Source organism: Neofelis nebulosa, chromosome 2 (genome assembly GCF_028018385.1).
Source record: "Neofelis nebulosa isolate mNeoNeb1 chromosome 2, mNeoNeb1.pri, whole genome shotgun sequence".
In the NCBI taxonomy this organism is placed as follows: domain Eukaryota; kingdom Metazoa; phylum Chordata; class Mammalia; order Carnivora; family Felidae; genus Neofelis; species Neofelis nebulosa.
This window is the reverse complement of record NC_080783.1, coordinates 47,987,000-47,997,719: the sequence shown is the minus strand read 5'-3', so window position 1 is coordinate 47,997,719 and position 10,720 is coordinate 47,987,000. Positions and strand designations below refer to the sequence as shown.

The following is a 10,720-nucleotide window of genomic DNA, read 5'->3' as shown; positions in this document are numbered from 1 at the left end:
AAATATGTCCCTTAATAAATGTAAATGAGCACTATTTACTTACGTATTTGTCTAATTAAACTTTAAGCTCCTGGCAGGGATCATATCTGATTTGTCTTGGTAATTCAAGCTCTAATTGCAGTGTTGGGCATATAAAGGACACTTAATAATAAATATCCAATGAATAAATGAATGAGTAACATATTCTTTAATAAGACCAGTTTAGGAGGAGTGAGTGGAAAGAAAAACAATTCAATAGTCATGTGAATAAATTTATGTTTTATTTGTGTTAAAAGTAGGTTTACATAGCTCTTTTTATATGATAGGGCATGAAAAAGTGAATACATATGTAATGTACACTAAGTTATATAACTTCAATAACATTCATTGGTATATAATACTATAAGGTATTATATAATAGCACAGTATAATAGTATTATATAGCTACAATAATATCACCTTCTTATGTTCTTGATATTAAAATTTCTCCTGAAAAATTGTGTTCTGTAGACATGTCTAGCTATGTATTTTTGAAATATGGAGTTTATTTTTACTGACTAAAAAAATTTCAATAATAATATAGATGGCATATTACTAAACAATAGTAGGATTAAAGCATGTATCTAAGGGAAAGATTTCAAGAACTATACACATATAATATACATACATGTACAATATAAAAATGGTGTGTTTTGTCATTAATGACACATTTTCTTGCCATTTTCTCCAGGGAAAAAATAAATATATGTAAAACATTGCAGATTATAGTTCTTAAAGATCTTCTGATTATGACTTTATGTTTATCATAATCTGAAGGAAAAAGGAATTAGAAGTTTGGGTTATAGTCTCCAGTTACAGCAAGGCTACATTTATACAAAATGATTAGTAGGAGGAAAGTATTAGCAATCATTTATCAAGTGCCAGGGACATTTTAAATTATACCGTGCTTCCTTTTATGACTCATGATATAAATAAAACATAGTGTTCTTTTGAAATTCCATTTTTTTCAATGGATTATTTTTAAAAATGTGTTTGCTAATTCTGTACATACCACAAACACTTTGCTTTTTTTACCTAAGCCTCTAATTTGACTTTTCAGTGATAGAACAGTAATTTGGACAGCACTACCCTCTTTCAAACATGGATTTTTTTTTTTTTTTTTTGTATGATAAGTGCTGTACTGAGAAATGCGGTCTATGTCTTGGCACACATCAACACTCCAAGCCTTTAAAACAAATTAAATCCTCTTAAGTAGTTGTAGTGTAAGAGGATGCTGTAATTTTTAATTACTTTAAATAAAATAATATACACGATTTCCCTTTTACATTTTTACAACATGTTGGTTATTTGAAGGGAAATTCTGAAAACTACCAGACATGTCCTTGAAGTAACGGATACCTAGGGGCACCTGGCTGGCTCAGTTGGAAGAACATACAACTCTTGATCGCAGGGTTGTGAGTTCAAGCCCCACATCGGGTGTAGAGCTTACTTAAATAAATAACTTAAAACAAAAAAATGCCTATCTTGAGAGCAGAGTGGTTTTTCACAATGAGATGCAGAGAACTCCAGGAATGCACAGGACATTTCTTGCCATTTGTGATTAATTTTTATCTCCTTCATTCCCAAAACCTAATCCCAAATTACAACCAGGAATGAAAAACAGCTACAAAGCTTAGAAACACTATTCTAGATAAAGTGAGCAGTTTAATCCTATTTCTTTGCTAGTTATAAAATGAATTTACTAGATATTCTTGGGCTTTTCTACTTCTTGAAAAATGTATATTCATTCATTCATTTATGCAAGAATGTTTTTTGAGTTACTGACTTCATGTGTTCAATTTATAAAAGTAACAATTGCTTTTTTATTCATACATTCATCCATTTATCCTTCAGCAAATACTTCTTAGTTTCTTGATATTCAGTAAGAACTGTGCTGGGCACTGAACATTTAATTATGAGTAAGAGCAACATGTTCACTACAGTTTTGTCAGTTATGACTCAATAAAGCTGGGGGCCTTGAGATCAACATGTTTGCTTCTCTCATGAGTTTATTTATTTAGAGAGAGACAGTGACAGAGTGCGCTGGGGTGGGGCAGAGAGAGAAGGAGAGAGAAATAATCCCAAGCAGTTCCGTGCTGCCAGCGCAGAGCCTGATGATGCTCAAACTGAGAAAACTGTGAGATCATGACCGGAGCCGAAACCAAGAGTCGGACACTTAACTGACTAAGCCACCCAAGCACCCCATTCTTAATAAGTTATTAGTGATTTTTTGAAATATAAATTCAGCACTGTATTCAATGCTGTGGGAGAATATATAAATTAGAAAACATAGCTCCTATTTATAAGGAACTGATAATTTCACTAGGAAAAAAATCCTGAGATGCCTGGGAATACCAAGAATTAATATTAAATAAAATTTTATTCAAATACTGTCAAAAACTCCAGGAAATAAATACAATTAAATGTTGAGTTGTGAGTGGATTAGACTTGGAAACACAAGTCATTTTAAAGAGAAGGGAGAAACTGAAACTATGTAACGTTTTCTGGAAAAGAGGAGTCTTGAACTGAATGCTAAAGTTTGGGTGGAATTGGGGTGGGAGACCAGGTGAAAGAAGATATTACATATTGAAAAAGAAATGAAGAAAGAAAGAAGAAAGAAGGAAAGAAAGAAAGAAAGAAAGAAAGAAAGAAAGAAAGAAAGAAAGAAAGAGAAGGAAAGTAAGAGAGAAAAAGAAAGAAGGAAAGAAAGAAAGAAAGAAAGAAAGAAAGAAAGAAAGAAAGAAAGAAAGAAAGAAAGAAAGAAAGAAAGAAAAAGAAAGAGAACCTCAGGAACAGAGGAAGTGGTGAGCACAGCAGATTTGCAGACGTGAAGAGACCACACAGACACTTTTACCTGCCCACGGTGCTCTGCTCCCTTGAGGCACAGAATTCCAAGTGCTTGTTTTTTCTATTCATGGCTATTAAAGTTACTCTGTGTTGTGATTTCTAATTTGGTCTTTGAATCTCAGTTTTCTAGGATATCTTCTATCATGGGTTATCCAAACCCTGAAAAGGGTTTAAAAAAGGACTCATGGCAATAGGACCACAAGGAAGGTGCTCAATAATCGTACATCTCCAGGAGGAAATATGGCTCGATATTTAAAATTTAAGTTTGACTTAATGGAAGCAATATATTTTATATATAATTTCTTAATCCACTCACTTTCTCTTCACACTTGAAGTTATGTAGTGATATCATTATTAAGTTTCAATATTTACATGTATACATGTCATGTTCTTAGGATTTTTATACAAAAGTAATCAATATGGCTATTTCCGTTTGGACCATTAAGTCCATTGGTATTAAAGAGAAAAGATGAACATTTAAAAACCAGGTGAAATGAGTAAACTGAAAGCGTGTTGGAGAGAAAAGAGATATTCAGATGGTGAAATATTATCTATTCATCAAGCTAGAGAGAAAAGACAGTATATATTTTCTTTGGTTTATCAACATATTCAGTCCTCAGGGGAAAAATCAAAAGGAACTACCTTCATAGCAAATATTTCAATTTAACAGTAACGTATATAAGTTAAACCCGTTTAAAGACAAAAACAAAAACAAGTCAGGAGAGTTGCATATTTGTTTTTGAAACTTCGAAAGACTAGTTATCTTTGTCTTGTTTTTTAACAAGGGAACTAAGATATTTCCACATTTCCCCCAGCATTTGTCTGAACCTTAAGTTTGTAACTAACTTTTCCTATTATATGGAAGGAGTGTCTGATCTAAAGGCAACAAATGATTGAGTTCCTGCTGTTATGAAAATTTTATGATGAGGGTTAGACATATAGATGAGGACAAGAAACATTTCCCCTTTTCATTTTCAGTGTTCGTGGATACGAGCCAGTTTATCCTCAGTAGGCATCTTTATTCTGCCTAGTGTAGGGGGAAAATATTTGAGCAAGACCAGGTGGGTTCATTTCATGGGTGTTATGAACAACCATCCTAGTTAGCCTGGTGAGGTCACTGAAGCCTCAGGTTCTCAGGAATGGGGAAGGCCTTGGAGATCATTACTAGCTCCCTTCCTTACCCACAGGGATATGTGACCTTGGAAAAATTATTCAATCTCCTAGAGAATCAGTTTCTTCACCTTTAAATTTGGGCTACTAATAGAATCTACCTGATAGGATTTTATGATTACCAAATGACTTAATACACATCAAAATGCTCCACACAGAGTCTAGCACATAATGAGTAAGCTTAATAAAATTGTTAGTTATTAGTAAGTCTCTGGGGAGTAGAATTAACTCCATTGTTGAGCTCAGTGATGAGCATAAAGGATACAAAAACAAGAAGGCATGGTTCTTTATAGAAGGCTTCATGGAGGATGTAAATGATGCCTGATACACATTTTGAAAGAAGGGTAGGAAATAGCTAGATAGAGGACCTTGTGTATGTTTGCATGTGGCAGAAAGAAGAAGACTGGGGGAAGTGGTCGAAGAGAAAGGCTAGTGTTTTCTAGGAAGACAGAGCCCTGTGAACCAAGATGTCATTCTGTAGAAACTGTAAGTAATTAATTTAATATGGCTAAAGCCACTTTGGGAGGTGGGGCGTGGCAAGAATGTGGTGATGAATAAGATCATGCAGGGGATGTGTAGAACAAGAAGTGCAGTGAACCAAGGCAGAGACGTGAATAATCCTAACATTGTAGGGGTAGATTAGGAAGCAAACCTAAAAAGGAGGTAAGTTTTCTACTTTTGTTGCCTTCCCAGCCACCCAAGGAGCACCGGGTGCTGGCTTGGCATCTTATCTTTTCAGATAGGAAAAGACAGCACTGGGGTTGGGAGTGGGGATGAAGCCTGAGAGGCCAAGTAAATCTCCCTCGTTAATACTTGGGAGAGGAGAGGCAGGAGAGAGTCAGACAAAAAAAGCAACAGCAACATTGTAGGGTTGAGTTTAGTGGATTAAAGTCTCTAGAGAAATGGAGAGTAGAAGAAGGGGGTTGCAGAAGGGCTTCCATGAGTTATGAACTGAATCCACCTTGATATTGAGAGATAAAAATTTGAAATTTTTCTTAAATTATTTTGGAGTAACTGGACTGTGCTTTTGTGTGTGCAGAGACAAAGCCAAGTGGAGTTCTAGTTTGATTGTGGTTATTGAAGGAATTGTTGGATAGGTACTAGAACTAAGAGAGTATAATAATACAAATTTCATGTCATACAAATTTACTATTACCACTGTACTAAACTAACAGTAGTAAAAGTATTGATGGCAACAGGTACTGTTCAATTCTATAAGTAGGTGTTATCATCCTTCCCATTTTATAGATAAGAAAATCGAGGCACAGAATGGTTGAAGTAATTTGACCAGGGTCATTAACTAGTACTGGGTGAACTGAGCAATTGAACTCAGGCATTTGAATTTATAGAAACCAATGGAATCAAGATTCTAATTAAAGGACAGCCTTGGCAGAGGGTAAAATTCAAAGTCAAAATTCCTTTTACTATCTAATATTTTATTTCCTCTGTAAGAAAGTGATTGTACTTAATGTAGATATATTATTATCCAGCTCTTTTAAGTGGGGAAATTGTTACCATGTGAAGAGTAGCGTCATTGGACTGGGTGAGAGGCACAGCTTTTCTTCCATAGAATAAAATATGCTTCTCCCTCTCCCATGGACACAATGCCTTGGTACACTGTGGATTCCGAATAAGTGCTGGCTGAATTGATACGTACTATAATAAACTCCCTGAATTTGCAAGGTGTTGGGTAGGTGACTGCTCAAGCATGATAACTCTGTTACAAAGATGCCTGCATTTATTATTCAAGAGTGCCTTAAGATACTGGGTTAGTTTGGTTCACGGTCTCCTAACAGAAATGGGGACCTGAGTTCACTCAATTTCGGTGGGCACATACGTGTTGCCATTGCTTTGTATTCTTCCTTTTCCTGGTGTTCTTCCCTCCTCTGGCCTACTGGATCTCTGTCCTGGATCAGAAGTTGGGGAGTGGGAAGCCTTACTGATTTCAGCTAGAGTTTAAATCTCCATAATCTTCTGCTATTCCTGGCTGGACAGATTTCCAAAGGGATTGGTTATCAGGCTTTTAAGGAATAAAAGACCCTTCGAGTTTTTGCCTCTTCAGTGCATCTGGAACAGAGTGAGGGGAAAGATAACATTTGTATTTCTACATACTTGTCCAGGATCACCTGCCTCACGAGGTAATTTCCTTCAGACAAGTGCTGGGCCATGGTGTGTGAAAGATGGCCAAGGTTTGGGGACATATCTTGGAGTCAAATTTAAGAATCAAAATATATAATGCAATTAAATACTAAAAATTCAAATTAGACATTTCATTTCCACTTAAATACATGCTCCTTCACAAGATTAATTAAAAGCTAGGAAATTAGTGTGCATTGTGATTCAGTTTTAATACCTACTTTGGGAAAACAATCCAAAATTACTGTTCCAGTACTTGTAGGTTTTTAAGGTCTATGCAGTGCATTTATACTCTCAGTCTTGTTCACCAAATTCCTTCACACATGATACACAATATAGGAAAGTCCCCTCTCTGGACAAAGTTTACTCATCATTTCATCTCCAACATTTTAACGATTTCTCACTATCTGCCTGGCCAGGTGGTAAGACTACAGAATATAAAGAAAGAGGTCAAGGTTCCAGTTCTCAAGTAAGTCCGGGGAACTGTCAGGAGCCTGGAGGCCGTGGAAACCCTAACAGCAACAAGTTCACAGAGGCCTTACTTCAATGGTGTATATTCCTTCTTCCAACTCTAAAATTCTATTTCTACTCACGCGTCCTAAATCAATGCGTTAGTTATTCGCAATCACCCAACTTCAGCTAATAAACTAGGAATAAGGTTTCTACTAGTCTGACTTGATTTGAAACGATTACTGCCAATTCTTTGCCCTGCCAATCCTTCAAGTTCAGCTTTAACACGACTCCTGGAAGGGGCTGTGCTAGCATTCTGAAAGTTTATAATTAAGTTCAGTGTGTGTGTGGGATAGAGTGGGGGAGGAAAACGACCATTAATTACAGAGTTTCGTTTGTGAGAGCCTGCCAGGGTTTTGGGAGTAGAAACCGAGAGGCGGATAAAGCTGTCCTCATTTTTAAACAAAAGTAGCACAGGAGTTCCCGGCGGGACCCGGGAGCGTGGGGTGCCCCTGGACGCTGGCGGGTTGGGACCCTTGGCCATCCCTACGTGCACCACTGTCCCCCTGGAGCTGGGTCCGAGGCCCTCGTCCAACAGCGCTGCCGCGGCCCGGGGCTCTGAGGGACTGGGGCTTCGGCATTGGCACCTCGCTCTCGGGACGGGAGGCGACCGCGCGCACGGAAGTGCACCCGGCTCTCTCCAGTCGGAGGACGGCTCTCCTCCTCCTTCACTTCCTCCAGCGCCGCTGCCAGGCCTCCCGGGCCGGCTCCTCCCCCTTCTCTACCTCCTTCCACCGCCCGCGGCAGCACTCAGGCGGGGGGTGCGGCGCTCACCCGCGCAGTCCCGAGCGGGAGCCCAGGCGCGGGGCGGCCGAGCGGGAGGGAGGTCGGGGGCCGCCGGCGCCGCTGTCCCCGCCCCGCGCGCCCTGCGCCCCACTTCCCGGGCGGCCGCTCGGTGGCTCAGCCCTCCCGCCTCCCCGGGCGCTGTCGGGGACTCGCCGCGAAGCGAGCGGCCGGCCAGTTTCGGCGCGTGCAGGCGGCGGCGGGCCGCGGGCACCGTGCGCTCCGGGAGGGGTGGCCGCGGCTCCGGCCTCGGCGCCCCGCGCGCGCTCCGGCGATGGCTTCGCCGCCGCGGCGGCGGCTGCGCCTTCGCCCGCGCCGCCTCCTGCTCCTTCTTCCCGGATTCCTGCTGCCTCTTTGCGGCGCTTTCAACCTCGACGTGGACAGTCCTGCCGAGTACTCCGGCCCCGAAGGAAGTTACTTCGGCTTCGCGGTGGATTTCTTCGTGCCCAGCGCGTCTTCGTAAGTGGCCGCACTTGGAAGGGGAGTCAGCCCCCTCCCCCACCGCGCGCGCCCACCCTGCGTTCCCCGGGGGAGACTGTCCGTCCCCCCACCCCCACCGGGGGTTTAGGTTCTGGGCGGATGGACGGTCTGGGGAGGCGAACCTCCGCGGCACCCACCGCCTCCTCTCAGTGCCCCCTTCGCCTCTCCCCGGACGGACAGCTTTGAAGCAGACGTGCGCTTCAAATTCGGGGCAAGTGGGAAAGCAACAAAGGCTGGTCCCGCCGGACTCCGCGCCGCCCCTGCTAGCGTCTCGGGCTAGGTCAGGCTCATTCCCGAACTTCTTTTTTCTCCGGTACCAGTTCGCCTTCCCCGTAGCCTGCTTCGCAGACTTAAAAAGCCCTCCCCCACACTTTCCGCCTCGCGAGCTGATTCCGTTTCTCGTTCGCTCCTTTTCCAGACATTCTGATGACTAAAATGACCATACCGTCGTAGTAAACTCATTGTGTCTTATCTCTGATACTGTCAGACCTTTGCACATTTGAGGGCGAACGGACGAACTGAATGTATCATGTGTTCTTTTTATAGTGATTCATTATTTAGGTCATTGTTCACAAAGAACAAGGGTGTTTGCTGACTTTTCATTCACTGCGGGTCATTTGAATACTGCAGTATTTAAGAATTCAGTTATGTTTTCAAACTGCTAACGTTTTCGCGTTGCAAAGGCCGTCAGGATTTGTAACAGAGTTAATGTCACTATTGGATTCAAAGTTGTCTCTGACTTGACCGAACCTGACATCATCGTTCTCACCACCTCACCCCCATACTAGCGTTAGAAATGCTGATTTGATAGGTGTTCACTGGATGCCTTCTGACGTTTAAGTCCTGTTTTCAAGAAGGAAGACTATTCTTAGGGCTCTTGGAAATTCTAACATTTTTTCCCTTCTCTTTTTTCTGTATTGAAGGTACTATTTTTGAGGCGGTAGAAGGGGAATAATTTTGATGGCCAGTACTTTGATAGGACCATTTTTCCAACTCGTGTGTGCCTAATTTGAGGGTGATCTAAATATTTTTCAATGATTTATTCATACTGTCTGAGCGTTGATCATCAAAGGTGTTGATGATTGTCTGAGTGTTGATTCATCAAAGGTGACGACCTTGCAGCAGTAAATAGTATGGAAGCAATTAGTGGAAACTAGGCATTGTTTTATGTGGCGAACTCAGTTTTGTTTGTTGTCTTCTGTTTCAGCGCTTTCTATCTATCCAGACCTAAGCACAGATTTTCCAAAATGATAAAAAAATGATCACTAAGTTTGGGCAACATTTACTCCCTCCTCATTTGATTTAATCATTCTGCCAGCCTTATCTGTTATTTGAAAGTTCTTTTGTTTCCAGATAGCTTCAAGGGTATGCCTTGATAGTACAGATTTTAGTTGTCATCAGAGGTGCTCTTTTAGCTTTAATTAGTGCAGAAATTCTAGTAGTTTTTTTTTTTAATTTTTTTTTCAACGTTTTTTAAATTTATTTTTGGGACAGAGAGAGACAGAGCATGAACGGGGAAGGGGCAGAGAGAGAGGGAGACACACAGAATTGGAAACAGGCTCCAGGCTCCGAGCCATCAGCCCAGAGCCTGACGCGGGGCTCGAACTCACAGACTGCGAGATCATGACCTGGCTGAAGTCGGAAGCTTAACCGACTGCGCCACCCAGGCGCCCCTGAAATTCTAGTAGTTTTGAGAAAATATATTGTCTTTTGACAAGAGTAGGTACTTAAATTAGCAAGAGTTAGCGCTTAAATACTTCAGAGCTGATGGAATGTTTTGTAAATGGTATAAGTTGAAACCCTCTGAGTTTAGCAGTGTAAAGATAATGACAAGATGATAAACTTTAAGTGTTGTTACTATGGAAAATGCAGTAATATCGAACTGTTGTCATGAGAGGTTTACCATCTTTGATTGCCAGCCTGGATGGCTAATCTTTGACTAATCATTGTAGTTATTGAATATATTATGAATACACAGGTTGCATGACCTCTCATGTGGGCCTTCAATGGTAAGGTAAAATTGAACTTGCTTTGATTCCGTATAATATTTTGAAATCTTCATCAGTGACTTTGTTACTGATAGACTAGTGAGTTCTAGGTGTAGTCTACCGTAAACAGACATCAATTTTCAGATTAAAAAAAAAAAAACAACACATACAAACAAAGGCTTCTTCTTAGCTTTTCAGATTTAACAAAGCTTAGTGTAAAATTATGCTTAATTTTGTAAAAGATACTTTTAAATTTAACAAGCATTGGATCCAAGGAACATGAGGATGTGATTTATATTAACAGCTGCACTTATTGTTGTTGTTATTTGGTGTGATTATAAACTTCTAAAATAAAAAAAAAATCCACAAATAACAAAGTGTTTATTAAAGACTCCTTTCTCCTAAAAGAAGAATCCCTCGATCAATGAGGAAGCAACAGTAATGAAGTCTCTTTCCATTGCTTCAGTTTCTTTTGGTATCTAAATACTCCCAGCAAGCTGTAGAATTATTTTATGTTTCATTTTTGTTGTTATAAAAAATTGTTACTGAGTTAATTTTCATATTGTTGTGAAAACTAATGAGTCACTATTAAAGAAAAGGAAAAATACTAAGGATACTAAAAATATTACTAAATAATATTATATTTATTATGTAATAATAAATAATACTAAATAATATACTAAATACTAAATAATAATAAATAATACTAAAAATATTAAGGTGACTCCTCAAGAAATCCCTTCAATCATGAGTCCTAGGTTTAAAGTGAAAGGTCACAAAAATTGTGA

The 10,720-nt window shown here is 40.0% G+C and overlaps 1 protein-coding gene across 1 annotated transcript in view; it reads left to right on the top strand.

Moving 5' to 3' along the window:
* Positions 1–7,610: 7,610 nt before the first annotated feature.
* Positions 7,611–10,720, top strand: part of ITGAV (integrin subunit alpha V) — a 93,075-nt gene continuing 89,965 nt past the window's right edge. The window contains exon 1 of the mRNA XM_058711908.1: positions 7,611–7,923. Within this exon, the coding sequence (XP_058567891.1) occupies positions 7,739–7,923 (185 nt within the window). The 5' untranslated portion in view covers positions 7,611–7,738. The remainder of the gene's footprint in view (positions 7,924–10,720) is intronic.